General features: G+C 55.6%; 8 protein-coding genes across 8 annotated transcripts; 2 read left to right on the forward strand and 6 right to left on the reverse strand.

Annotated features, from left to right (window-relative positions):
* The first annotated feature begins 211 nt into the window (after positions 1 to 211).
* On the forward strand, positions 212 to 1,979 carry HER10_EVM0001452 (uncharacterized protein). Its single transcript, XM_035471197.1, has one exon. The coding sequence runs from the start codon at positions 998 to 1,000 to the stop codon at positions 1,766 to 1,768; it is 771 nt and encodes a 256-aa protein (XP_035334643.1). The 5' UTR covers positions 212 to 997; the 3' UTR covers positions 1,769 to 1,979.
* A 15-nt stretch (positions 1,980 to 1,994) lies between these two features.
* HER10_EVM0011162 (uncharacterized protein) lies at positions 1,995 to 3,341 on the reverse strand. The gene is made up of 2 exons (XM_035480600.1): positions 3,109 to 3,341; positions 1,995 to 3,038 (listed from the first exon to the last, which is right to left on the reverse strand). Exons 1-2 carry the CDS (start codon positions 3,231 to 3,233, stop codon positions 2,087 to 2,089), a joined length of 1,077 nt encoding a protein of 358 aa, XP_035335352.1. The 5' UTR covers positions 3,234 to 3,341; the 3' UTR covers positions 1,995 to 2,086.
* Positions 3,342 to 3,552: 211 nt separating this feature from the next.
* On the reverse strand, positions 3,553 to 5,496 carry HER10_EVM0003776 (uncharacterized protein; the record flags this gene model as incomplete). Its single annotated transcript, XM_035473440.1, has 3 exons — positions 5,137 to 5,496; positions 4,123 to 5,059; positions 3,553 to 4,067 (listed from the first exon to the last, which is right to left on the reverse strand). Exons 1-3 carry the CDS (start codon positions 5,248 to 5,250, stop codon positions 3,553 to 3,555), a joined length of 1,566 nt encoding a protein of 521 aa, XP_035334829.1. The 5' UTR covers positions 5,251 to 5,496.
* A 276-nt stretch (positions 5,497 to 5,772) lies between these two features.
* On the forward strand, positions 5,773 to 9,705 carry HER10_EVM0003389 (valyl-tRNA synthetase). The gene is made up of 4 exons (XM_035482925.1): positions 5,773 to 6,044; positions 6,159 to 6,593; positions 6,660 to 7,596; positions 7,648 to 9,705. The coding sequence occupies exons 1-4, from the start codon at positions 6,014 to 6,016 to the stop codon at positions 9,578 to 9,580; spliced, it is 3,336 nt and encodes a 1,111-aa protein (XP_035334803.1). The 5' UTR covers positions 5,773 to 6,013; the 3' UTR covers positions 9,581 to 9,705.
* Positions 9,706 to 9,708: 3 nt separating this feature from the next.
* Positions 9,709 to 11,088, reverse strand: HER10_EVM0011678 (ER membrane protein SH3). The gene is made up of 2 exons (XM_035481102.1): positions 10,663 to 11,088; positions 9,709 to 10,561 (listed from the first exon to the last, which is right to left on the reverse strand). Exons 1-2 carry the CDS (start codon positions 10,748 to 10,750, stop codon positions 9,996 to 9,998), a joined length of 654 nt encoding a protein of 217 aa, XP_035335391.1. The 5' UTR covers positions 10,751 to 11,088; the 3' UTR covers positions 9,709 to 9,995.
* A 641-nt stretch (positions 11,089 to 11,729) lies between these two features.
* HER10_EVM0008161 (uncharacterized protein) lies at positions 11,730 to 15,655 on the reverse strand. Its single transcript, XM_035477693.1, has 2 exons — positions 14,010 to 15,655; positions 11,730 to 13,936 (listed from the first exon to the last, which is right to left on the reverse strand). The coding sequence occupies exons 1-2, from the start codon at positions 14,607 to 14,609 to the stop codon at positions 12,416 to 12,418; spliced, it is 2,121 nt and encodes a 706-aa protein (XP_035335139.1). The 5' UTR covers positions 14,610 to 15,655; the 3' UTR covers positions 11,730 to 12,415.
* Positions 15,656 to 20,384: 4,729 nt separating this feature from the next.
* Positions 20,385 to 24,252, reverse strand: HER10_EVM0006856 (uncharacterized protein). Its single transcript, XM_035476429.1, has 4 exons — positions 23,582 to 24,252; positions 23,139 to 23,370; positions 21,992 to 23,068; positions 20,385 to 21,867 (listed from the first exon to the last, which is right to left on the reverse strand). The coding sequence occupies exons 1-4, from the start codon at positions 24,061 to 24,063 to the stop codon at positions 21,619 to 21,621; spliced, it is 2,040 nt and encodes a 679-aa protein (XP_035335047.1). The 5' UTR covers positions 24,064 to 24,252; the 3' UTR covers positions 20,385 to 21,618.
* A 451-nt stretch (positions 24,253 to 24,703) lies between these two features.
* HER10_EVM0010177 (uncharacterized protein) lies at positions 24,704 to 27,319 on the reverse strand. The gene is made up of 3 exons (XM_035483111.1): positions 26,532 to 27,319; positions 25,763 to 26,312; positions 24,704 to 25,352 (listed from the first exon to the last, which is right to left on the reverse strand). The coding sequence occupies exons 1-3, from the start codon at positions 26,769 to 26,771 to the stop codon at positions 25,000 to 25,002; spliced, it is 1,143 nt and encodes a 380-aa protein (XP_035335285.1). The 5' UTR covers positions 26,772 to 27,319; the 3' UTR covers positions 24,704 to 24,999.
* Positions 27,320 to 27,905: the final 586 nt, after the last annotated feature.

The following is a 27,905-nucleotide window of genomic DNA, read 5'->3' on the forward strand; positions in this document are numbered from 1 at the left end:
TGCCAGAGCCTGGTTGTCCAACCAGGCTCACCATCACCTATGCGGCAAAGAACAGGGCATGTCTCGGTGTGGGTGAGACTGGCTTGACTAGGTGTCTGTAGACTGCAGTGCCCGTAAATCACAGTCGTCGAAACAAGGGACATGCCTATCTGGGGAGGTCCACGAGTGAGCCGCCGCGGCGCCGCCCCCTAAAAAAAATCAAGTTTGCGATCGTCGGGGACCCTCCATGCATGTGAGAGTGTGACATACAACTTGGCAACGGTCCTCCAAAAACCAAGAAAAATCGCCCATGTCGCCCCAGGTCCCCCGCCAAGTGCACGTCCCGGCCTGCAACGTCAGGGTGCATGCACCTCGCCCGCGCCCGCGTTTGCACGTCGCAGGAAGAAGCTCTGGCACTGACTGCCCACTAGCCAACTCCCCGGCCCCAGTCTGCGCCTCTCACCTTCCCGTCTCCCCCAAGTCTCCCACCACAACACTCCAGCTCTCTCCCGGCGTCAACCTTGCCTCACTCTTCCCACCGTCACCTCAAACCTTGGAAATCGTTGCAGCCGGAATGGAGAGTCGACGGTGAACCGTGAACACGGACACGACCACACTTTATTCAAACGGAGACACCGATTGCTACCATCAACCTGGCGACCCTAAACGGACCGACGATAGGGCAAGCGCAACAATATGACGGCTGCTAGTGATAGTACAGACTTATATCACCTTTCCCGAGCACGAAGGCCCGTCTTGCGCCCTCCGCTGTACGACTGAATCGTGAGTACAACGATCGACACATAAAGAGACAAACCACCTGCAGAGCGCGACACGAGGGTTTGTTTCAACCCTCGAAGCTCTAACATCTTAACTTTTGGGATCTGCGGAACATACGCAAACACCATCGTCCTGTTCAGCATATCCAGAGTTAATTCAACCAACTCTTGATCAGCTTGAACTCCGTCGTCATCTATCGACCGGATCTACTGGGTAGACTTTTCATCACTTACACGGGATGGAATCAGCCCAGCACACGGAGGGCCCGTCGCCAGCTTCACACAACAATAACACCGCACTTACACCAAATAACTCCCAGCAACAATCACGGCCCCGGCCCAAATCTCAACCACCCAAGCAGCGAAGGAGACCGTCGCGGCCACAGGGATCAGACTTAAACAGGAGACCGGCGTCGGACGGCTCTGACCGCGGCAGGGTGACCGACGACGCCGAGGAGGGTGCTGCCGATCCAAAGCCTAATCAGTCAGGCTCGGGACAGTCGGCGTCGAGGCCTGCCAGAAGACGCCCAGCTGCCTCTCGGCCTGCGCCAGCACCATCGACAGCGATGCCTTCGGAAGATGAGCAATTAGTTGACCCGGTACCACTCCGGTCAGGCCATTCAAACCGGCGGGCCGCACCTAGAAGAGTGCCGCGCCTCGGCGAGAACAGCGCGTCTGCGCTGGCATCTGACACGGACACCACGAGTAGCTCATCGTCATCATCATCATCAGCGTTCCCGCCGATCCGGCGGCCTCCGGCCTGTCGTCGGCGACCGTCGGATATGAATCTCTCCCTGAGAGCTCCGATAACTGAGATGCCCGAGGACGGGGGCGAGCTCCCTCCTGGCGGTCCCGACTTCTCTACGCCGCGACCGCAGCGCGAGAAGAACCCGCGAGAAATTTTACACGAAGGCGAGCGAGGCTTTATTGTTGACCTCAGGCTAAACCTGGACGTCGAGGTGCACATCAAGGCGAAGCTCTCTGGTGACCTGACACTGTCAGTGTTATGATATCTGCTTTGGTATAAGGACAACGAATTTTGTGACGAATGTGCGATGATGTTATATCGTGTACGAGTATCCTGGCCGGCGCATAATGGATCATGGTGTAATAGTACTGGGGATAAGAGGCGCTAGGAGGTTCGGGCAGGCAGCATATGGTTCATGGTACGAATGGCGTCGAGAGCGATCTTTGGAGAACTTCAAAAAACCTAGTGCAGCGTTGGAATGTAACTGAGACAATGTTCAAGTCTTCCAATCTACTTTTGACCCTTTTCCTGAAATCTACACAGCGTCCAAGTTGTACTTATGGAATAAGTGAATCAGTCTTCAGTCAGTCTTCTTCTTCTTCCTCTCAAACCCCTCCGCCAAAGCAGCAGCAACGTCCTCCACCGTCGTGCCCCTCTTCCTCTTGCCAATCTTCTCCCCTCCCAGCGGCGAATCCTCCGCCACGGACTTATACACGCCCGCCGCGCCGACGAACAACTCGGGCCCGAACCCGCCCTCCTCGGCGTGCGTCTTGGCAATCTCCTCCATCTCGCGGACCCAGCGGTACGCCTTGGGCGGCATCGTCACGACGCCCTTCTCCGCGGACTGCAGGTGCGAGGGGAGGCGGGCGGCGAGCTCGTCGCGCAGGTGGGGGAGCACGCCCATCCTGTGGGCCGAGGTGAAGGCCTGGGTGGCGATGGCGGTGAAGCCCTTTGAGAGGGAGGCGAAGCACATTTTCAGGCCCGAGGCGGCGCCGACGGAGTCGGAGATGTGGTTGCCGCCTAGGGTTGCGCTGAGGCGGGTGCCGAAGGATGCGTTTGCGTCGTCTGGGGAACCGGAGCCGGGGAGGGAGAGGTCGGAGAGCTTGTCGGGGCCGGACATGGGCATGCCCGGGACGTACCACGCATCCGGGTCGTTGTCGTCGTCGCCGCCGCCGGTACCGGGCGGTGGGGCCGAGGCAGAGACGTTTGTGCCGGCGTTGGGGGCGGATTTGGGCCTGGGCGGGGCGCCGATGATGCAGGCGTCGACGAAGCGTGCGGGGGCGCGGGCGCGGGCGAAGGAGGCGGCGATGGATTTGCAGGTTGACGGGGCGACGGCGTTCATGTCGATGAAGTAGAGGGGTGTCTCGCGCGACGATGAAGTGCCGGCGAGGGCGTCGATGATGCGCTCCGCGGTGGCTTCTGCGTCGCGCGGGGGCACGACGGAGAGGATTACGGCGCACTGGGATGCTAGGGCTTCGTCTGTGTCTAGGAGCTCTACTTTTGCGTCGCGGGCGCGTTGGAGGGTGTCCTCGCTGTAGCAGTGTTAGTTCCACGTTGATATCGATTGTTCATTTCATACAGCTGGAGAGTGTTTGAATTTACCTGCGGCCTTTGCAGTTCGTTGCGACTTGGAAGCCTTTGGCGATGAGGAGCTTGGCGATGCCGACGCCCATGTCGCCGATGGAGATGACTCCAATCTTTGAGGGCGTCCCGTTGGTTGCGGCCATGATTGAGAAAGCAGGATATTGAGGATTATGTCGTTTAAATTATCTGTCTAAATGTTTGAATTACCTCTCGTTGATGAGAGAGAATGAGATGTATGAGAGAGAAAGAGTGCATATCCACCTGCGGCGATCTGAGCTGCAAGTTACAGAATTGCGTCAGTTCTTTTTCGTCAAAACCCTCTCAATTACCTACACCACAAGACCGGATGACCGGCCCAAGCTTTGCAGCGACGATGAGAGAGATATATGACAGAGCTCATTTCCTATAGAGACAATTACAGTAGTTTCCAACCTAGTCTTACATTCATAAATATTTTACACCTTAGTTTGAGCCTCCCAAGCCTTTCTCCGTGTGCAGGCTAAGCCTTCTGAACTGGGAACGTTTTTGGTCAGGGCGTCCCAAATGTCCGATCCACGCTCCGGGCACGTCCAGCTTCGTCTCCCGGACGAGAGGACGCAGAGACCTGCATTCAAGGAAGATCCCGTGGGTTGTCACCGCACCAAACTGGTGCCGAATTTGTTTCCAGTCTCGCGAAGCGGGAACCAGCGATGCCTCCAACCGCGCGTCGTCCGTCACTCCAAAGGAGTCGGTAAACTGAGATTCACCCTCCGTTGCCGTATCCGCTTTGGCAGCAGTGAAGGGCGGAGCGACAAAGTATTGAATGTACGAGCCCGGGGCGATGACACCTTGTTCGGCGTCGCCGCCGCCCTCGTTCCGGTTCTCAAAGGAACGGATGAAGCTGTCGAGATCCTCTTCCTCGGAGGAAGCGGAATACTTGACTTCGGGGTCGAGCGAAAGGAGGCCTGCCTTCTTCCCCCAGCCGCCGCCGCCGCTCTCTTCATTCTCTGGTTAAACGAGCTTACTCATTGTTAGGCTGCGTGTTCAACTTACGAATCTTGTAGACCCTGGCACCCCTATTGATGAGCCATTTCATATATTTCATCGTATTCAGGACCATGGACCACTCGTCTCCAGCGTTCCGTACCTTTGACGCTGTCTCGGACAACCGGTTCAAGAATTCAATGGTTCCCGCTTGGTCATCGCCAGGGGGACAAACAACCCCCCATACACCTACGGGGCCCGGAGGGAACTCATGGCCCTCTGCCGTCCGCCTATCAAAGAGCGCTTGTACAGCCGTCTCGAGCTCCGCAGAAGCAGGCGTCTCTTTACCATCTACGTCGACCTGCCTGATGATGTTGCCCAGGCCCGATACGATCTTTCGCGGAGCCGTGATGGGGACCAGGGGTGCCTGAATCGAGTTGGTGTGATCGCTCTCTCTGGTGTAGATGTTGACTTCCTGAGCCCGTCGCTCTTCGCGCTCGACCAGGTCCAAACCCCCCTCGAGGTTGGCTTTCCAGCGGCTAGCGATGAGAGTCGACTGGAGGCCATTCTGAAAGATCGTGTTCGCCAAGGGAAGTGTGCATACGTAGCTGCCAGGCTTCGACCCGTAGGAAAACGTAATGGCAGCGTTCAGCTTGTCGTTGCTACGAGGAGCAGACTGCACGTTGGGGTTATTGCTCTGCCACAGCCTTGGCATGATCATATCCTTTGGCCCGTAGTAGAATGAGAATCCGTGTGGGATGTCACCGAATGCGCGAAGGGGGTGAAGCCCATCGACTACACCGGTAAGAGCGTTGAATTCGCGACCCACATCGCCGGATGATTTCGAATCCCCAAAGGGTCGCAGCAATGCGGCCATGAACTTTTCATCTAGCAGCCATGACGCATATGGCCGGGAAGCAAGTACTACAACCGCGCCGTCATCTTTCTCGAGGCCTGCTTTCTGTAAAGACCTGACAGTCTTGGTCACTCTCTGAACGAGGGTACCCTATTCACGCGGTCAGTATTAATGAGATATGAGATCTCGATGCAAGGAAGATCTCTTTTTTTTCCCGGCAGGCTCACCTGCCAGCTCTCTTCATTCCCGTGGACAGAAAAGCATGCAGTTTTGTATCCTCGTCTAGCCAATGGATGTCTGGCACACTGAGCGAACCGGGGGATGGCTCTCTGGATATACATCGCGTCACGATCACTACCTCCAAACTGGGCCGAGCTCTCGGGATGCTCGTTCTTCGTCCGCGACTGGATTGATAATCACAGACGCATATGCTGATGAGATTCCTTCCTTTCTTACAAACCCATTGAAACGAATTGAGGTCTTGTGTGAGTCAGGTTCCCGCAACTGCTCCAGCTTTGGAAGGTAGGAAGTGAATGAGTGTATGATGAATTATCCAACGACCTTGATTGGTGTGGCTGGAGCTTGAGCTTCCCAGGTTCAATGCGTCGGCAGGAAAATGCGCCAGGGGCAGAAGCGGCGTGCGACTCATCCCAATGGAACTTTGGTACCTACCTTACCTTATCGACCCTACCTAAGGAACGGATACTTGTTATCGATAAGGCAAGTCATCGATAAACCCCCTTGCTTGTGGCTGGTAAATCGGACCTGAGCACCTCAGGTTCCCTGCGCGTGTGGCTCGCACCCGAATTTTAGCTGCATGACCCCTCCAAGGCCCTCCTCCTCGAACACCCAATCCTGTGACTCAAATCCGCGAAGTGCTGCAATCAGACCGCCGAGTCATAGTTGCTTGCCCCTCCTCGGAGACCTTTGGAGATTTTTTTGTATTTGTACCATCAGTCGAAGCCCACCTCCCCGGGCTTCTTCGCAAACATATCCACCACGTCCAACTCAATATTTCTTCGAGCACTCCGCGTGCGCCCTCCATCACTCAGTCTACGTCCACGTCCTCCCCGTCTTCGACCTTTCCTACAGACACGTGCCACCATGGCCACCGACAGCGGACGCGGAAACCCCAGTGCGCAAGCCCCTCCTCCCCCAGCCCACCCCCCACATTCTCACGATGCCTCCCGGCCCAATTGCCATTGTGATGCTTTCAGACATTGAGCTGACCCATGTGTCTCCTTTCCAGTCGGCGCTACTGAGGGCCTCAAGGAGGAGGTTCCTCCTGCCGTCTCAAACGAAACCAAGGCTCAGGTTGCCTCGACGTCCGCCACCCATGCCGCCGGCCAGGATGCTGGTGCGACCGCTGGCGCACCTCCCAAGGTGAAGACCGAGAAGGAATTGGAGAAGGAGCGCAAGAAGGCCGAAAAGGACGCCAAATTCAAGGCGAAGTTGGCCGAGAAGGCCGCGAAAGCCGCCGCAGCCCCCGCTGCATCCAAGAACAAGGAGAAGAAGGCCAAGGCCGAGAAGAAGGAGGAAGAGGCTATCCCTGAATACGTTGAAGATACCCCCAAGGGAGAGAAGAAGCGCCTCAAGCCCCTCGAGGACCCCCACTTCAAGGCGTATCACCCTGAAGCTGTCGAGAGTGCCTGGTATGACTGGTGGGAGAAGGAAGGCTTCTTCAGTAAGTGATATCGGGCGCACCCCTTTCTCGTGGGAGGTCTTGCGTGAGCTAATTCAACCTCAACAGAGCCCGAATTCACTGCCGAGGGCAAGGTTAAGCCCGCGGGCAAGTTCGTCGTCGCACACCCCCCTCCCAATGTTACCGGTGCCCTGCATCTGGGCCACGCTCTTGGCGACTCCCTTCAAGATATCATGATTCGATGGAACCGCATGTTGGGCAAGACGACGCTCTGGATCCCCGGTTGCGATCACGCCGGTATCTCGACACAGAGCGTTGTCGAGAACATGCTCTGGAGAAGAGAAGGAAAGACCCGTCACGACCTCGGCCGTGAGGACTTTGTCGACAAGGTCTGGGCCTGGAAGGGCGAATACCACGACAAGATCAACGCTGCTCTCCGAAAGATGGGAGGAAGTTTCGACTGGAGCCGTGAGGCCTTCACCATGGACGCGAACCTGTCCGCCGCCGTTGCCGAGACCTTTGTCAGACTTTTCGAGGAGGGTACCATCTACCGCGCCAACAGACTGGTCAACTGGTCTTCCAGGCTCACCACCGCCCTTTCCAACCTCGAGGTTATCAACAAGGAGCTGACTGGAAGGACATTGCTGGAGGTCCCGGGCTACGAGAAGAAGATTGAGTTTGGTGTCTTGATTCATTTCAAGTACCAGATTGAGGGTACCGATGAGTATCTTGAGGTTGCCACCACCCGTATTGAGACCATGCTGGGTGATTCAGGTATCGCTGTTCACCCGGATGATCCCAGATACACGCACCTGGTTGGAAAGAAGGCCATCCACCCCATCATCCCGGGTCGTCTGATGCCCATCGTTGCGGATACCTATGTCGACAAGGAGTTCGGTACCGGTGCCGTCAAGCTTACCCCGGCCCACGACCCCAACGATTTCAACCTGGGCCAGAAGCATGGCCTCGAGTTCATCAACATTCTTACCGATGATGGAAACATCAACGAGAATGGTGGCAAGTACCAGGGTCAGAAGAGATTCGAGTAAGTGACTGTGAAGATCTCGCATACCGTCATGCAAACTAACCTCTTTAGCGTGCGTTATGCCATCCAGGAGGAGCTCAAGCAGCTCGGTCTCTACGTCGACAAGAAGGACAACGCCATGACTATTCCCCTTTGCGAGCGCTCCAAGGACGTCATTGAGCCTCTGCTGAAGCCCCAGTGGTACATGAGCATGCGCAGCATGGCCGACGATGCCGTTGCCGCTGTCAAGGACGGCAGAATTAAGATCAAGCCCGAGTCCTCCGAGCGCAGCTTCTACGCCTGGATGGCCAACATCAACGACTGGTGTATCTCCCGTCAGCTTTGGTGGGGTCACCGTTGCCCTGTTTACCTGGCCAAGGTTGAGGGCGAGAAGTCCGACTCGCTGGACAACAAGAGGTGGTTCGCTGGCAAGACTCGCGAGGAGGCCGAGGCCAAGGCCAAGGCTGCCCTTCCCGGCAAGAACTTCACTCTTGAGCAAGATGAGGACGTGCTCGACACCTGGTTTTCTTCTGGTCTGTGGCCCTTCTCAACCCTGGGCTGGCCCAACAAGACCCAAGACCTGCAGGAGCTGTACCCTACCTCTGTCCTCGAGACTGGTTGGGATATTCTCTTCTTCTGGATCGCCAGAATGGTCATGCTTGGTATCAAGCTTACTGGCCAGGTTCCTTTCACTGAGGTGTACTGCCACAGCCTCGTCCGTGACTCTGAGGGCCGCAAAATGAGCAAGTCTCTGGGTAACGTCATTGACCCCCTGGACGCCATCGCTGGTATCAAGCTCGAGGACCTCCATGCCAAGCTTCGCACTGGTAACCTCCACCCCAGTGAAGTTGCCAAGGCTGAGAAGTACCAGAAGCAGGCTTTCCCTGATGGTCTGCCTCGCAACGGTGCTGACAGTCTTCGCTTCACCATGGCTGCGCTCACATCGACGAGCGGTGATGTCAACTTTGACGTCAAGGTTATGACCGGTTGGAGAAAGTTCTGCAACAAGATTTGGCAGGCGTCAAAGTATGTCCTGGGTAACCTGCCCGCGGACTTTGTTCCCGCCAAGGAGGCTACCGTTGGTGTCACTCTCGCCGAGAAGTGGATCCTTCACAAGCTCAATAACTCCGCGAAGGAGATCAACACCGCTCTGGCGGCAAGAGATTTCCAGCAGGCTACTGGTATCGTGTACCAGTACATTCTCAACTTCCTCTGTGATGTCTACATTGAAAACAGCAAGTCCATCATCAGGGATGGCACCCCTGAGGAGGCCGCCAGCGCCGTCCAGACTCTGTACACCGCGTTGGAGGGTGCGCTGACCATGATCCACCCCTTCACGCCCTTCCTCACGGAGGAGTTGTGGCAGCGTCTGCCTCGACGCCCTGAAGACAAGACCAGATCTATCATGCTTGCCAGCTACCCCGTCTACGACGCCAAGTTCGACGACCCCAAGTCTGAGGCCGCGTACGAGCTTGTCCTGGGATGCTCGCGTGGTGCGAGATCCCTCATGAGCGAGTACGCTCAGAAGGAGGAGAGCAAGAGTAAGTCGCCGCTGCCGATGTTGCGATGTAGATCCCACCCACTCACACGATCATCAGTCATCATCCAGTCTCACGATGCCACCTCTCACCAGACCATCAACGACCAGGTTGCCTCCATCAAGACCCTCAGCGGCAAGGGCGTCACGGGGATCGACATCATCGCCTCCGATGCCGCCCGTCCCGCCGGATGCGTCGCATTTCCCGTTGCCTCATCCGCCTCTGTGTACCTGCACGTCAAGGGCCGCGTCGACCTCGACGCCGAGGTTGAGAAGGCCAAGAAGAGGCTCGACAAGGCGCGCGCCAACATTGACAAGCAGCACAAGGTTCTCAACGACCCCATCTACAAGGAGAAGGTCGCCGAGGCCGTCCAGAAGCTGGACAAGCAGAAGCTCGTCGACCTCGAGTCTGAGGCCAGGAGTTTCGAGGACACGATTAAGCAGTTTGAGCAGCTCAAGCTCGAGTAAGGGCCCGTATGTCAGTGGGATAAGGAGTAAAAAAAGGTAGACGCATTTATCTGTAGTAGAGATGCGGTAGGACTGCTAGTTGAGGGGGCAGGATTTCTTTGCTTGTCGTTGTTACCTTATCGAGAGGTCAGGGTTTAAATAGAGCCCGAATATCAAAATTCAAAAAGAATGGCGTTGATACATGATATATTTTGAATGAGGCACGATGTGCCTGTCCACTGATGGTGCGCCTCATACAGTGATCCATATTTTGAACCGATGCGGTCGACAAATGTCACCTCAAATACCATCAACGCATTTAAAGTCGAAGAGGGCATGCCAATATCACGATATGCCGCGGCCCCTCAACACTGCCCATCTCTGCGGAACACCCCGCCTGCGCAAACACTCAGAAGAGACCTCACCCGCCCAGTATTCACTGCTTCTTCTTACTCGCAGATCCCTTGGCCCCCTTCTCCTCCTTCTCCAGCTTCGCAAAGTCCTCGCGGTCCTTGCGCTCAGCATACCACTGCCCAGCCTGCAGCACCAGCACACCGACCAACACGAGCGCCAAAATGGTGTTACTCGCCGCCAGCACCTTCAAACTATCCTCCTTGCCCAGGATAATCTCCCCCGTGACGGGGCCGTCCTTGACCTCTCCGGTGAAGTTGGGATCGTCCCAGATGCCCGCGCTGACGGAGCGGAGGCCCTTGACGATGTTTGTAATGTAGACGCCGACGCCGATGAGGTAGAGGACGAGGGAGGCGCCGTCGAAGAGGACGTTCGCTTCCGAGGGGCGGAAGAGCTTGATGAAGAAGCCGAGGAAGCCGGTGAAGACGATGATGTTGAGGAGGCGGCCGATTAGGGGGGGCGATTGGTGCATGAACTTGAGGTGGGTTTCGAGGTGGGTGAAGAAGGTTTCTGGGACGGGGGCCGAGGTCCAGAGGAGGGGGAAGTCGTAGGGGAAGGAGGCGAAGAGGATGCCTAGGAAGAAGCAGGTTGCTGTTTGGGTGAGGTGTTAGTTTCTCGTTTTCTTTTGTGATGTCTATGCTCTCAATGCGCGTGTTGCTGACGGGGGAAGGGGGAAAGGAGGGGAGACGTACGCCCGATGATCATGAACGTCGCAAAGGAGGTTGAGCCGCGGTAGTTGCGGGACTGCGTGGTCTTTGACCAATCGACCCAGCCGGACATGTTGGGCGGCTTTCTTGTTTATTTCGGCTTTGTGGGTTGCGAAGAGAGAGAGGTCCAATGCGCGCGAGCTTGCTGTCGCGACGAAAGAATTCCCTCTATAAAGCGCAAAAGGCTCGGCTCGCCAAAGATATCCGCTGACCTTTTCGATAGAGGTCAGAAAGCCGGTACGTTCAATTGCAATCGATAGCTATCAATCGCGCAACACGAACAACGAGGGGTTGGATGAACGGAGTTACGTGTGTGTAGTTGAAGTAATCAAGAGGGGCAAGAAACCGCGGGCGGAGGAGAGAGAGAGAGGTTGGGTGGTATGTGCGTTTGTTTGTTCGCAGAAGAAAAATGCCCCCCCCAATTCCTTGTATCCGTATTCGTGGTTCGCATTTTTGTGCAAAGAGCTTAGCCCACTGATAACGGCCTCCGTCCAGGTAGAGTTGTGCTTACGTAGGTGCCCACTCAAATCCTCACTCCTTTGGGTCCTCCCATACTCCCCAACCCAGTTGGCGGAGAAGCTACCTACGTTATCCACAAATCCTCTATCCGTATCATTCAATCTTAATCTTTTGCGGAGTTGGCTGGACCTATGGATGGAGCGACTCATGAGTGGATTGAACTAAGATTGCCTAGCATCTAGTTTTCTGGAAAGCCCGAGGTATTCCAATTGGAACATTATTCACATAGCGTCGATTCCGGCTGGCCAGCTGGCCCGGCTTTTTTCGAGCTGTGGGAAGCTTTTTACCTGCAAAGTGCGGCTTTCGTCGGGCGTGGGGCGGAGCGGAGCGATATGGCTAGGTACTCATCAGGCTGTCACTGACAAACGCCATCACCAAGTGCGGGCGAGCTGACACCATGTTGACGAGCTGAGCCACTAATCGCGCTGCCCGGCTTCCCGAATCCGCGTTACACTCACCTAGCCTGATGGTAAGGATGAGGGCCCTGGACATTTTCTCGAAACATTCTGGCCTCTCTTCCCCGAGATGACAATCCGGAGATTACGACTGGGTGGCCTTGTCATTCGGGCCCGTTGTTTGTTTGTCTTGCTCTGTCTGTCTGAGTTGTGCATCACTCGGAGTATACCACACACCTGGTGCATCTTGCATCTAAAGCAGCGGAGCACTTTGGGTCTTGTCATCATTGGAACTAATCCGTGTCCAACTGAGGGCACACATTTTCATGTTATACACGCACACAACCTGCAGAACCAAGTTGTGGCTACCTGACCAACTACCTCTTCCATTTCTTGCGGGCATTATCGTCCTTGAAAAACGATTGCACCGGTAGAAGGCTCTCTGGCCTTTCCCTCCTTCCTCTCACCAAGATATCCGCACGCTTGAATAAAACAAAAAGAAAACAAAAATTCTCGTCAATGGAATGTATCCCACAAAGACTGTTCCAACCAGATCGTCAAGAATGGAAATGGGCAGTCATATGTACGGGTAGAAAAAGTAAGAAATTAAAACGGAAAATGTTTCGCTACTATGACAATGCTGAGCCCGTCAAAAGCTGCGGGCAGGTATCTGTGCCGAATCGCAAAGACAGGAGACGCCTTCAACTCAACGGCTGCCGAGAACAGAATCGTCATCGTCGCCTCGTGAGTGGGAGAACATCTCCCGGGGTATAATGACAAACCTGAAATGGAAAACAATGCAAAACAGTGCCGCAAATCAAACATCAAATCCGCACTCCTGTCGACGACGGCTTCTTGCCCAGCGTCATTTGGCTCAGCGACAATGTCCTGGCTGCCTTCTTTCGCTGGGGGTCTTCGTCCTCGTCGCGCAACTCCTCCCCGAACGCGCCGTAGCCGTGATGCTGCTCTTCCCTTGGCGTCGCGAAAACCTCCGAGTACGAGTCCTCGTCCCCGGGGCCGGTCCCAACGCCAGAATCTTCAGCCAAAAATTGCCGATTCCTGGACGCGGTTTCCTCCTCCTCATCGGATGAATCCTGGTCAAAGGCAGACACGCTGCCAAACGACTTGGCCGTCGGGGGAGGCTCCATTGCCAGAGACATGCGGCCGTGACCGCTAGGCCCAGAGATCATATTCAGGCGTCTCGTCAACTTCTTGACCTGAGACTCTAGGGCCTGTCGAGAGGCTCTCTCCGTCTCCAGCAGCGCGAGAAGCATCGTGTAGTGATCCGCTGTAAAGGTCTCTTGTGCCCTGTTCGGCTCGACACGAGATAGTGCCGGTAAGCTCGTCACGCCACGGATGGTGGAATTCGAGGTCGGCCTATTCATGGATGCAGGGAGTTGAAGAGAGCCCACATACGTGGGAGTCTCGCCGAAGGAGGTGTGAGACTCCTTTGAGTGTGCAGAGCTGCTGTACCGAGAGACTGGGGCTTGCTGGCGCGAGAGTTGTTGCAGTGCCGGATTGACTGCGGTGCTTGTCGTCTGAGAAGATGGATTCGAACCCGGTACCGAAGGCGCAGGACGTTGCGGCTGGCTCATGTGGATCTGGAATCCAGGAACAGAGTTGCAAAGATGCGTCACCACGTCCTCCACACGGTGCATCCTCTCCTCCAGCGTCTCTATGCGCGTCTCGATGCTGGCTGCCTGCGTGATCTTCATGCCAGCCATGACATTCATGTGCGTCAAGTTCCCAAACGAGAATGGTTGAGGTGGTGTGTGCACCTGTCCCTGCTCAATTGGGGATTCGGGCATGCTTATGGTAGGGGCCATGCCCGTGAACTGGTTTTCATGGTCTGGAATATTGGATGACGCCGGCGATGCGATGAAGGCTGGGTCATAGCTCTCTCTCCAATATCGGATTTCGTCGCTTCTGCGCCGAACTTCGGATCGTCCTTCTGGATTCTGCATTCCACTGAGACTCCTGGATCGGCGCTTTTGGCTAACATCACTAGTGATGGCTCGCCCAATTTCTTCGGGGTCATCGTCATCTGTGAAAAGGCGGCTCCCACGTACGTGAGTGCTTGCAGGACGAGGCGAGAGGCCGGCAAGCTCTCCCTCGCGACTCCTGAAAGGAGCCGAGTAGATCTGACTTGTGGTAGCTGTGGCCGCCCTCTTGTGGCCTTGATAGAGAGATGGGTCGACGTTGATTGAATTGCGCGCACTCTCAATGGCGGTGATGTCTTGGGGCCCAATAGAGTGAGAACGTAATGCTCTGTCGTACTCGGTGATCGGCAAGGACGCCGATCGCTTTGGTTCGGCTTCCTTGACTCGGCTTAACCCGGAAGTGTCCTGTTCGTCCCCCGTCAGTCTCCAAGTCCAGAAAGAATGCCATGGTACGGGAGCAGCCGGTGCCGAAACTTACGCTCTTGTGTTGGTTCGAGGCGTTGTACGTCGATACGCGCTGCGAATCGGTCGAACCCTGAGAGCTCGTCTTCTTTTTGCGACCAAAAAGCTTCCCCAACGCGCCGCGCAATGTTGACTTTTTGCGCTGTGGACGATCCTTGCTTGCGCCCGTCTGTTCAGATGACGCACTCACGGCGGAATACCGCAAGTTGCTGGATGCGTTTGTTCTTCTTTGTGATTGGGGCGTGTTGGCCTGTGTCGCGTGTGTCGCCGATGTTGGTGATGATGCTGAACCGGAGCCAGAACCGGCGGAACCCGTCGGTGCAATCACCGAGTCTGCTCTCGGGGCCTGTGAAACTTCGGGCTGAGGCTGAGGGACCGAGACAATCGACCCGGCCCTTTGTTCGGCCTGCGGCGGATGCATCATTTGCTCCTTCATGTCGCCCTCGGTCAGAGGCGTAGCAATCCCGGTACCAGGGTTGCGCATTGGAAATTCGTCGTCGACTGGGCTAGGGATAGGAATCGGGCCAGATATTTTGCCCCGAATGGACTGGCCCGTTAAAGATCGAGGGACTGCGCCAGGAGCGGCGGGTGGGTTGGCCGACTTGAAGAGGCCCATGGCAGTTCCAACAATAGGTGATTACTTCGTGCGTGACTCTAGGCTAGAGCGAGTGTGTGAAGGAGGCCGGAGGAAGAAGAGCGTTGTATTTGATAGTCGACCCCTGTTACGCCATGAAGTGTGGTGAGGTCCGAAGAGAGATGACGAGGAAGGGTAGAGATAATGTTGGTGAGACCCAAGAGGATTGCCAACGAGATGCGTCCGGTGCCGTGCCGTGACGATTTGTTTAGTTCCAATGCCAATGTCAATGCCCGGTTCGCCAGTCCAGGCTGGGTGGGATTCTTGATCGGACGCCCCAGATGTCTAGGCCAGGTGGTGATCTATGCTGGAACCTGATTCATGGTGCATATAGACAGCAATGCGGCTTGTCGTCTAGGCCTGTCGGAATCGGAGAGGCGGAGAGGTGGCGAAATGCGCCCTCTACAGCCGCGGTGACGCTGAGTATCCGTACAAGAGGAGAGGAGGATGTCGAGTGGACAATCAAGGCACGAGAACTGAGGCGAATAAAAGGAGAGAAACCCACGACGGGATCGAGGATTGGGGTAGTAGTTAAGCAACTAAGAAGGGGGGACCCTAGCAGCGCATGCGTCATGTATCAAAGGAGCACCCGGGCAGGTCTGCGACAGGCTGACGAGGCGGGCCGGAGGAGCAAATGTTGATTAGAACGGGCGGTAGCGTATAGCGCGCCGCTTAGCCCGAGAGGTAGGGCGTGGAAGAAGAATGGTTGTTGAACGATATGAATTAGACGACAAGAGAGGAATGCGTGATGAATAGTGGTAGAGGTGTAGGGAACGTGAGAGCAAAGTAGTGGTACCTGAAGGAGATCAGGGAGCAAGGAATATGGTACGGCAGGTATTCGTACTTGAATAATAAGCCGATAGGCAAGTAATAGGTAATAGTAGATGTGTTGTAAGACTGGTCGGGGAAGAAGCGAAGAGATGCGGTTGGTTCAGAAGATGCTTCTTTATTCCTCGTTCCGCGTGTCTACAACGGCAAAAAGTACGACACGGCAGAGGGCAGGAGGAAAAAGAAACAAACAAGGACAGAAAGGGCGGGAGAAAAGGGAAAGCAATGGCATGTATCTGGATCGGTTGTTCTGGCGCACGATGTGTACAATGTACTTTGCGAGGTACAGCAGACTTTACAACGAACCAGCAAGGGTTCCTGAAGGGGAGGGACTCGAGGAGATGGAAAGACAAGGGCGGGGAGCTCTGATGGGGACCATGTATCCATACACTACCTACACTACGAAAGACCAGAGAGGCAGATGCAGAACAGACGCAGATGCTAGCGCGATGAAACAAGTATGCATGCACGACCAGGAGGATACGGACCATTGGAACGCCGTCAATGGTGCGTATTGGCCCGCGTCTAGGATACAGTGATGGGGCAAGTTGCAAGCCGCAAGCCGCAAGATTCGAGAAAAAGGACAGGCCAGCCGTTGGTTTTCTGCGTCTACGGCACGGATAGCCACCGTCCATGCAGACGCGTTTTCCAAATCTGGACTGAATGGCCATGGCATGTTATGGTACATAATTCGCACATCATGTCTTGTCCTCAGACTTGTCAAGGTCGATTCGAGAGAAGAGAGAGCGAACAGAGACGCAAATTGCTCAACAGAGTAACGGGACGGGGCAGCAGGAAAGGTCCGAGGTCAAAGGCAAGCTTGAAGCCGCAATGGAAGCCGATGCGTCCCATTCCATGACGGTTTCCATTTCATTTCGTCAGGGTGCCCTCCCTGGTGGTGCCCCCGGCGCCCCTCGTGGCCTTCGCCGTCGCCGTTCGCTCGCCGCCCCCTGCTCCATGTCGTTCTTGGCTTCCCTGGCTCGGGGGATGGCCCTTGTTTGAGGCCAGTGCTTGGGGCGCCCAGGGCAGTGGGGAAGGAGAAAGGACGTGGGACCCCCCTTGGCTGGAAGAGCATGTTGGAGTTTTTGGACTCTTGGAGGAGCCATTGGATGAGCCATTGGACATTTGGGGGTCGTGGACTTGAGTCTCGGAGGACTGGAAGTGGTGGTCGTCGCGCTAGAGGCGCAGACGGTGACACCTCGACCAACTGAACTCGGTGTCCTTGCCCATCCAAGGCAAGCCACCTTTTTGTTGTGCATGTCGGAGCAGGCCATTTGCCAGGGGACACAGAGCCGGGACTAGACGTGAGCTGCAAGAGTTGCGTGTGGTGTCTGTTGTTGTGGTAGGTCTGTGTGGTTGAGAATGAGTCGGGATTGGACGAGGAACGTGGGTGGACGTTGACTTTGACCAATTATCACGTTTGAGATATCGTGTGTCGTCCATACGCAGGAGGAGGGCGTCTTGGGCGTCGTGGGCGTGTATGAGCGGCGTGAGGGATGAGTGGAATGTAGGAGAACGAGGGTCGTAGACAATGACCTAGGTCTTACCACATTGTACCGGTATGTGATACTGTTCATCCAGGCAAGCACCAAGCCAGCGACGTCGGCTCTTCTGGCCATCAACAAACAATGTTCCAGGCGCCGATCAAGGGAACGGGTGGTGAGCGGGGGGGCGGGCATGTTGAAGTCGAATCATCGTGAAAAGTGGCATGGAAATGGCCAATATTGGGGCTCGTTACACCGACTGAATAAGGTATGGTATGTGAGCAATGTATTGGCAAAAATAAGAACTCCGTAGTGCCCATACAAAGCTATGAAAAAGAGGCCTGGGCATCAATCGTTGGATTCTCTCATCTCGTCAGTGGCAGTTCCAGTTCCAGGACCACACTTTTTCCCACGGATATGCAGTGTCTCAGCCTCAACGCAAAACAGTTTACCCTCCCGAATGCCTAAAAGGTCATTGTGATCCACGCGACCTGCTTGTTAAACGACCGTGACCACCCCCACATGCGCGACTCACCTGCACTGACAGCTGTGAGATGAGGAGTCGACAGATGGTACGAAGTTTTTGTAGATGTCTAGGGTACCAGGTACGGATACCATGCCTGAGAAGTACCTCTGGTGGGGACTACTTTAGAAAGCTCCTCCTGTCTGCGTGACTGCCGCCGTCTGTGGTCCTGACATGATATCTGCAGGCGGCACTGAGTAAGAACTTTCCGTGGGTAAATACTTCGTAAGGATTCGAGAAGAAGAGTAACGGCCTGGGAGGAAAGAGCATGGAGTCTGTGGAAAGGCAATTCCCGGCCCTGCCGGCTCCATTTCACCCGGATTGCTGGTCCGACTTCTCCTCCGAGGAGCTGCCGCTTTTGGCGTCTTGTTTCAGTCTTTGCTTCCTTTTCTTTTTTTCCACATCAACATGGGGGCCCAACAAGGGAAGTCGCTCCCGCTGCCCGTCCCGGCGTGGCTCATTCTATGAATCCATGTTGAGGTCACAGGTTGGAGGTCACTTTTGTGACTTGTGGTCCGTGTGTGTCAACCTCACCTCGCATCGCCAGATACGAGACTACCAGTACTGCGTACCTACCTACATCCTCGTTTGGTTCTCGGGTTGCAACAAGCCTGCCAGGCCGATAACAAGAGCCAAAGACAGTCGTCGAGAGTCGGTGTGTGATTGATGATGCCGTCTACGGCTACATACTACTACTCTACACACGGATACTGCCACCCGCTACGACTCTAGATTCGCATCACTCGACCCGGTTCTTGGCCTTGTCGCTACCAAACCCCGACTCTATCCGTGCTGAACGGGGGAAGGCATCGACCAGCGACAGGCCTCGTCTCTCAAGCCCACGCTCTTGTATGATGTAGCCTAGTCGTTCTTCAAGTTGACGGACGAGTCGTAGACGAGGTCAAAGCCATGCTGCTCGAGGGTGCTGGTAAATCTTACCATTGACCAACAATCCACACTGCGTCTAACCTCTTAGTCTGTCAGCCATCGACCAACACCATCGGAAATCGACCAAGTCTAGCTAGCATCTTCACCCGACATGGCGTGCCAGATCCCGCCCGGCGCCATCCAAGACCTCTATCGCCAACTAGTCGTCCAATATCATGACGCCGCGCTAGGGTATCAGCGAACACCTGCATTACCCCAATAGGAAGTGAGCGAAGGCCCTGGCAAACGGAATGCTGGAATTCTGAGCGTCCTGCCACCAAGAACCAACGGCACTAACTTGTCTCGTCCGCCTGGCCGTTTGCACTATCTCATTTGCGGTTGGATGCCTCTGTCACTCTCACTGGCGCCGCCACCGTCAGACCTGACAGCCATTCACACTAGATTCTAGCTGGTTGAATCCCGATTGCTTGACGACTCTTCATCTTTTGTGGTAGCGCCAGCTTCAGCTCCTCAGAAGCAACGCTGCACTTGCAGAGATGTGATTGCTAGCCTCTCGGACGAATTCAATGTGCCACCGAGCCGCAGATTACGACGGAGTTTTCCTCACTTGGATCGCTGCAACCACATGCCACGTCCTCCTGCATGCACCTGCCACCTACCTGCATTACCTATTCTTGGTTCACGCCAGCGGCAACCTCTGGATGCTGCGGCACAACTACCTGAATCAATACTCCAATACTGCGTGAGAATCAAGAAGTTTCTATCACAACTCACTTTGAGCCCCTTCTTATAGGAGCGAAACCCTTCCTCGGCCGTGTCTTCCAGCCCCCCCGTCGACGACGTGCAGCATCTTCGCGTCCAAAAGACAGGCCAGTATCCATACAACTGCATTTGGGACAGCCCCACACCGCAGGATTCAGAGGAGGCTAAACCACCACATGGCTTGCAAGCCATTTGCCCATCCAGCAGGACCCCCGCTGTCCCCTATTGTCTGCCTAGATCAAGACCATTCCAATTCTGGGCGAAGCTCGACGACAGTTCTACGGCTCGTATCAATGTGGACAGCTTCTCCGCAACGCAGTATGCTGGCTTCTTTGGCCTGCTCACCCTGACTCGTGAGGTTTTATCGGCGACGGCCAAAGGCACCGCGAACGCCGTAATCCATTGCCCTTGAGGTTCTGGTTTATAACACCTTGCCAGAGTCGCACAGAACAAAGTGTCGGAAAAATTCTTGGCCAGTCAGCTATTTCCGGTGCCTATATGCGATCACGATATAGCTTCATCCAGGAAGGCGGCGGCTCCCTCGTAGACAACCAACATCATGCAATGCATATTACGGTTACGTGGGCGGTACGGATAGCAAAGCCATGCCAAATCACCCACACGGGGTGCTCGTGCCTAGTCAATCACGTCAATGTAGCCCCCCTAGTCCAACCTCGATTCAACACCTGAGAAGCTATCCCGCTCCAGCAACGGTTTGATCGTCTTGCACAGTGGACCTTGGCGGAGCATCATATAGCGAGACAACCGACTTATGATCGCCCGTCAGCCCAGAGCACGAGCGGCCGGCATCTATAGGAGCCGAGTATAACAAATGGCACGCCTGAAGCTGCTGGCAAAGCACATTACTCGCCAGCGCTCTCTCAGCCATCGGAACACACATCCAATTGGTGGTTTGCCCCGGAATTGGCCATGTCTCATAGACATGGAGATGAACCATTATTCTGGAAGCGAGTTGATGTGCCGACCGACTGTGAGCGATCTGGGCTGTGCAGTGTCCTAGCTCACACTCTACCTCCGGATGTCTAAGCTTCCCAAAATTGGCTGAGCAGTCGGGATGGTACAATCTGATAACAACATATGCGATAACCAACAAGATGTATTCGCTGCGCGGATCCAAGGCAGAGTGCACAACGCAGCGAGAGTCAACGCAACGAGATATACAGAGTCCAAGATGGGTGACAGGCTTTTTCACTTTGGTTTTGTCTTTACGACGGACATGGCTTCAACCCAACACAGGAGTGAGAGCCCTGGTCAGATTACAGGTGATATCTTGTGCCAAGAAGGATCGAGACTGATTTGTTGAGTTTTGGTGCGGGCAACCCAATATCAGCCGCAGTCTCAGGTCTGCTTTCAAATACTTTATCCGTACGAATAGTCCGCAGACTCCGTACATAACCCCGAAGACACCGCGAATTCCAGCGCACAATCTCGTCGAGACCGAGAGGGCAACGTCCAAGTCAAGCATCCCCCTCCTCCTCGGTAGGAGAATATGGCGGGTCTGGCCACGCGAACAAGGATGGCACAGGTCGCCAGACGTGGAAAGTAACCTGAAACATACATGGATGCCACTTTCTTCGTCTGATCAGTGACGGCTGACATCTGTGCCCCCGTCCCTCCACTCCAAAGGACCCAAAATCTTTCTCTCCCGTCTTCTTTCGTCCGTTGGCCCAGGACCGCGAACACGACACGGCACGACACGACCCAAGTCGCCTATGCCCCCGCGCCCATGGAACTTGCGTCAACGGACGCACCCTCCCCCCCCAATGAACCCCTGGTGGGCCGCGAGCATGGTTAACGGCCGATTCAAAATTCTACGATACGCCGCGCCAAAAGTCAGACAATGCAGCCTTTTCCTATTTTGGCATCGCTGGGAAACCAGCACATCCCATCGCATAAGGATTCATCCCAGCTACCCCTCCACGACGGGCCACCACATCGACAAAGCCGGTTCGTCGGTATTCCAGATCGTCTGTTCTTTCTGGCCACGAGTCCTCTCGTCGCATAAAGCTCGACATTGGAGAGGGGCAGGCCTTGCATGGAAGATGGTCCCTCGGTAACGCCGCCAGCCCACGATCTCCCCAATCGTCTCAAATTTAAAGACCTTTCAGGACCCTTGAAGTGACGATAAATCCGGGTAACGTAGATCAGCGTTCTCTTCGAGGAAATCCATCCACCGTTTGAGAAAGTTGCTGCCTCTGATCATGGCACAACCCAAGTTAGCAAGAAAAAAGAAGAAACAGGCCCGAGATGTTGGACGTTTGACGCGGCTCAGCAAATGTCTCAGGACAAGCCTGCCCACCATCTGTGCAGACTGCAGAGGTGCTCTGCGCCGGACGTCCCAAAACCAACTAGGAAAGGGGGAGGTTTGGGGAAGAAGGGGGAAAAAGAAAGCAATTTTCTCAAACCGACTCACCTCTTGACTGTCTCTGAATCTCCGATCACCGTCAGCGAGCGTTTGGGTCTCGTCATCGCCACTAAGAACGCATTAACATTCATGCGCTAACGGTCGGCCGCATACTGGGATCTTCCCAGCCTGGCCGCGGCCGGCGGGATCATCTCTCGTTTGAAGCTTACCGTTCAATCGGCGCTTCTCGCCCAGGAACCCTACTTCTCCTACGGAATTGCTCCGTACAAGGCTGACAATGACGGCCTCCTTTTCACGGCCCTGGAAGCCGTCCACGCTGCCCAGCTCGATGCCCGGGAACCGTTCTTTCAGGGGCGCTAAAATGGCGAGCTGCGTTCGGTTCATCCGATGTCAGCTTTCATGCCCTTGCGGCTCTCCGCGACGGACCCAAGATTTCCAAACAAAAGATCCATAATCGAAGGGGGGTGGCTTCGTTGGGTTTGACCAGGCTTACCTGAGCGTTGTAAGGGGTCACGACGGCAATGTCCTCTGGCTTCACTCCCGCGTCGACCAGCTTCTGGACGTGTTGCCGGACCAAGGCCCCTTCCATCTCGTTGCTCTTGCTCTCCCCGTGCAAGCTGAACTTTGCCTTCTTGACGGTGTCCTTGTCGTCGTCCTCGCTCCTCTCGGGGTAGTCGCCCCCTTGCGTATCGATGAAGATGACCGGCTCGTTGGTGTCCTCCGTGTCCTCGACCTCGTACGGCAGGTCCCTGAGCAAGCGCTCCTTGACCGCCTCCGCGGCGATGAGCTTCCCTTCGTAGAGCTCGTCCGAGGGGAACCTCATGATGTTCTCGTGCATGCGATACTGCGTGGTGAGCATGCGCTTGATGGATGACCCGTGCAGGGCGAGCAGCCTATCAAACAGGGTCGTCTCCAGCGTCATGCCCTTGATTTGCTTCTTCTCCGCGTCTTCTTTGGGGACCGCTGACTTTGCTGCTGCCGGCGGCTTCACCTTGAAATTGAGCGACTTGATCGTCGGCGGCAGCTGCAGATGATCGCCGGCGCAGACGGCTTTCTTGGCAGACAGTAAAGGCACCCAGCACTGCGCCTCGAGCGCCTGGCTCGCCTCGTCAATAATAACGACGTCGAACTGCTGGTCCCGGAGCTGGTGTCCGCCCGCGCCGTGCAGCGTAGCCAAGACAACTTTGCTCTCGCGAATCAAGTTCGCGACGCAGCCGCGCTCGCGCTCGCGGAATTCTTTGCGGAGCTCCTTGAGGTCGGCGTAGATTTGGCGCTTCTCGCGGCCGTTGCGCGTCTTCTTGATAGAGGCCTGTTTTGCGTCCATTTCGGCGCGGACGTCCTTTACGATGGCGCCGGCCTCGGAGGTCTGGGTGAGGACGTCGAGGGAGTGGGCGAGGACGCTGGGGAGGAGGCGGGCCGGGTGGCCGAGGCGGAGGATGGGGATCTTGTGCGGAGCGAGGCGCTCTACGATGTTGTCGACGGAGATGTTGGAGGGGCCGCAGACGAGGATGCGGAGGTTGAGCTTGATGAGCTGGAGGATTAGTTCGATTAGGGTGTGGGTTTTGCCCGTCTTTTTTTTCTTGCTCGTCAGTCATGGCGTTTCTTTCATCGGGTCGCTCAAGGGGTTCAGTAAGACTCACGCCTGGCGGGCCGTGGATGAGGGCTACTTCGCGGGATGCGAGGGCGAACCGGATGGCGTCCTTTTGGGAGTCGTTGAGAGACGGGTCGATCCATTGGATCTTTGCGAGCTCCGGGTCGGATGCTAGGTCCGGGGGTACCGGTGACGGGCTCGAGAGGCCGAAGAGGACGCGCATGAAGGCCGTGTATTCCGATTCCGTCATCTTTTCGATCTTGCCCATAGTTTGGCTCATCCTGTAGGCATCCGTCAGTCCTTTTCTGCTCCTCGACTAGGTGTTGTAGCGTTTGATACTACTACAAGGTCATCAATCCTGGAGAGCCCAGCCTGCTTCCGTGAAGTCTGGCACCAAGTGACGCCACTGACAGACTCCATCTCTGTCAAGCATTTGATCCTTGACCGACAGACGACTGAAAAGGAAATGAATCAAGAACAGAAGAATCTCACCTCCGGTACGTGACATCATCAGCAACCTTGACAATCCAAACCCTCCCCGTAAACTCCCTCTCCTCCCCCTTCCCCTCATCAACAGCAACGCCAACAACCTCCCTCCGAACCCTCGTCACCACCCCTCTCGCCCCTTTACTCTCGAGCTCTTTGACTTCCTTCTTCTTCGCGTTCCCCGCGGGCTGCTCCGAGATGAGCACAATGTCCCCCGGGCGGAGGCCATGCTCGGGCAGTTCGCCGGAAGACGAAGCAACGGCGGGATCGGAGGACAACTCGAGGACGGTGCGGCCGCCTAGACCCGTGCGGCGGGCGGTGACGACGAGGTTGGGCAGGGCGAGGCCTGCGCGCTGGAGGGCCGTGGGGGAGTGCGAGGAGACGAGGGCGGATGATTCCGAGACTTCTGCGGCGAGTTCGGCTTCGAGGAGGGTGAGTTGGGTTGTTGCGAAGGAGGGGGGGGAGAGGGGTTCTGTGGAGGGGGACATGGTTTGTATCTTGGGGAGGGGTTTGTTTTCTGTTCTCTTTATTGACGTGGTTCTGGTGATTTCTCCTCCCCTGGCGAATCACTGTGGATCAGATTATCTTGTTGGCGAGATGAGTTCTCATAACCTCATGTGTGCGCAAGTTAATGGGTGGTGATACTGAGATTGTGGGAAAGTTGAGGTGAGAGAGCTGCAGTTGAGATGAAAGAGTGTGTGTCGTTGTCTGCGCCTGTTGTAAGTGGTTCTGTGCGGGTTCCCCACAATGTGAGGTGCAGCTGGCTCAGCTTTTTTGACGTCATCTGATAGGTTGGGGGTTTTAGAGGGGTGAAAGCTCTCGACACCTCTGCTCTCAGCTTTTAGGTAACGGGATGAGATGAGATGAGGTACCCGAACGGGCCGGATACCTGCGTCTTGCGATGTGTTTCTGATGCAATTGCCCTTTGTGGGTTTCGGGTCGGACAGAGATCGGCAGGGTAGGGTACTTATAATACAAGTATGCATGATGACGGTTGAGAAGGGGTCACTTAAACGACGAGTTCGTCTTCAAGTGAGCGTGCTCACTGAGCCGCCCAATTTTGCAAGGATTAAATTGGACTTGCTTAAATATCAATGATGTCGATTTCCGCGGCCATTATAGTACCGCATTCAAGTATACTCTGTCTCCTAGCTTTCAAGGCGGATTTCTCACGTCACTATAGAAAATGGCTGGTTGCGCTACACCATCCTCGATTGTAGATAAATCAGGGTATTATATGCTCATTGCCGCGTTATATCAGAAGCAAATAGACACAATGCGGATAACGCATCTTCCAACCAACTCAAATCCCAAGTGTCCCCTTGATGCAGAACGCTCTCATTTCAAACACATGCAGCCAGACTCGGACACCAAACATATCAACTCCCCGTATAAAGACCAAAACGTCAAACAAGATGGATAAATCACCGCTCCCTACTCGTAGGACTCACGACGACGACAACAACCAAGCTCACGGCCATCAGCGCAAACGCCACCATGGACACGATGATAATGGTCCCGCGGCTCGCGGGGAACTTGCCCTTCATCACCCACTGCTGGGCGCGGAAGTAGCGCTGGTAGCCCAAGAACAAAATGAGGATGCTGATGCCCAGGAACGTCGCGCCGAGCGGCTTGCCCAGCTGGCGGAGGGTGTGGCTGTTCGGGTCGTCGGTCCCCGGCGTCGAGAGGGACGAGTTGAGGCGGAAGAGCTGCGTTACGGCGATGCCTATGGAGGCGAAGGCTAGAGATGTGCGGAGCCATGCGAGGAATGTTCGTTCTGTATTTTTGGTGAGAAGAGTTAGTTAGTCCCGGGTAGCTGGAGCTGTATACGGCTGTCATGATTCTTCATAGGTGAAACTGCCAAAAATGCAAAAAATCGCAAAAAAAGTAGCTCATAGCGTGGAGTCGAACTCAAGGGGTCGAGGTCCGTCTCGAAAGACATGTGGAAATCCCTAGTCCCCAGCTGAGTGTTCCACTGAGCTAAAGCGCCCGGGGGAGTTGGCCCCCGTTTGCCTGGGAGAGGGAGGAGGATGATTTCTTCATAAAGGGATACGCTGTGGCCATTGGCAGCCGTAGAGAGGCGTTGAACCGTGATGGGTTGGAGAGGCGGCTGAACCGTCTGATTTGAGAGGGGAGCAGACCCGGATGGGCTGAGGTGTCGTGACGAAGTGTGAGCGCAATACGTACCGAGCGCCAGATGATCGCGGGCCACGCTGCCCTTGTTCTCCAGCTCAATGCTCTGAAAGCTGGACAGCAGGATCGTGTACCAGGGTTCCTTCCTCTGCGCCTCTCTCTCCCGTTCCTCCCGCGCAACCACGGCGTCGTAGTCTTCGTCCTCCTCTTCCTCCTCGGCCTGCGCCGGCAGGGAGTTCCTCGTCGACTGGACCGACTTGCGTGGCCGCATGCCGGCCAGCTCCGGAGCCGTCGCCGTGGTGGTGACGCCGGACGGTTGCGGCGCCGAGTTCATGCTCTGGTAGTTGCGGTCCGGGCCGCGGGAGATGATGCCGACGTTCTCATCGCGGGAGCCGTCCGCGCGGGAGTAGTGCCGCGGGGGGCTGGCGGGAGCGGAGCGGGTTGTTGAGAGTCCGCCGCCCATGGCTTGTGCGCGGCCTCGTGCGTTCTGTTTTGGGAGAGAGGGAGAAGGTGTAAGTAGGAGGAGGTATGTATGATGGTAGACGGGGAGAGACGATCCGGAATTGGGAAGGAGAACAGAACATGGGGATGGGCAGAAAGGAAACTGAGAAGCGAGGTCAACGTAGAATATTAAATAGGGTTCAGAGAGAAATGCCGTGGATTGGCGGCCAGAAGGGTCGGTGCCAAGCGATGAGCGAAATGTACATGCTCGTAGACGACACCACGTTTAAACACCCGCAGAGAGGGTTCCACAGTCCCAGATCCTCGGTTGGCGATGGGGTAGGATGCAGAAGCGAAAGGAGCTACAGGTAGAAGAACGTACCTCTAATATCTCGTTGATGCGCTCGTTGGTGCTCTGCCTCCGGGAGAGCGAGCGCGGGGACGCTGGCGAGCGTCCGTCGTAGGAGGAGGAGCGCCTACTTAACCCTCTCGGCGAGGCGGTCGCAGAGGACTGGGATTGCGGTGGATGAGCATCGGACGACGGTGGAGGAGGTGCAGGAGGGAAAGCAGTAGCCGGTGCCGCTGCCGGCGTCGATGCGGCTTCGTCCTTGGCGGAGGCCATCACGTCCGAGACATGGGCAGTTGACGTCGAGTGCCCTCAGACCGAATAGATAGAGAGGCACACTGGCAAAAACGCGGTTTGAAGATGGCGTCCCTCACGCCAGAACAAGGGTCTGGTGACGTGATCAAGAGGCGGAGAGACGGTTTGAAAGGCGAAAATGGCGAAAAATGGCACTAAGAAGTTTCTTGCCCAGAATTCGGCTCTTGGGGAAAGCTCTCCTCCCCGTTGAGCTTAGGTATGGAGAAGGTTGGGTGGGCGATCGCGCAGGGCGGCTGATGGAGGTGCGTTAGTGCCGTTTTCCTCATGCAATGCCGCCGTTCGCTAGCGCAATTTCTCGGCCGGCGGCGGAGGATGCGGTAATGGGGACCGACCTGGGATGCCTTGCCAGTGGAGGACTGGAAGGGTGGTAAGTAGTTGAGAGGAGTATGGTGTAGGTAGTGAGGTGGTAGAGAAAAAAGTAGCGTAGGAATAAAGTTTCAGCAAGATGAGGCTGTCAAGTGCAGGTCCTCTGCTGTAAAGAAATGAGACGAGACGAGTCGAGTTTCCGTCTTCTTCACGTGTACATTAGATGGTGAGAAAAGAACCCCATGACATAGCTCGGGCCCCTCTTGAGCTTTATCTGATTTTATCCATTGGGGAATTTGGGATGGAGGGCGGTTACCGTTCACTGGTTGGTCGCCGACCATCCCAAGATCTAGGCCGTCTCTAGAATTCTGGGGGGAGCCGCTTGACCCCGCCGATGCCGATGGCACGGGGCCTGGTCCTACCCGTCGCCAATCGGACCGGCTGTCGGGGCGGCTGGACGGATACGGGCCACCTTCGGCCCACGGTCGACGTCTGACAACCTCACTTCTATCCTTTGCAGCAGGAAACACACTTCAGTCATACGTCTATCTTATGTTTCAAGTAACTCTGATGATCGCCAGGCCTTGTGGTGTTTAATGCGCCATCCAGTCTTTCAGTACATTCGCTCGCGGACTAGGGCTAGCACGATGTCACCCAGCCTACCACAGCGGAGATGGAATGCTACTGTGTGACTTTGAACTTCTGCAGTCTTTCCCAGCTAATTTAACTTATGATTATTTGAGGTGATCTTTGAACGACTGTTTTGCCGGAGAAAGGATTACTCTCATA

Source organism: Colletotrichum scovillei, assembly GCF_011075155.1.
Source record: "Colletotrichum scovillei strain TJNH1 chromosome Unknown Contig00004, whole genome shotgun sequence".
Classification (NCBI taxonomy): domain Eukaryota; kingdom Fungi; phylum Ascomycota; class Sordariomycetes; order Glomerellales; family Glomerellaceae; genus Colletotrichum; species Colletotrichum scovillei.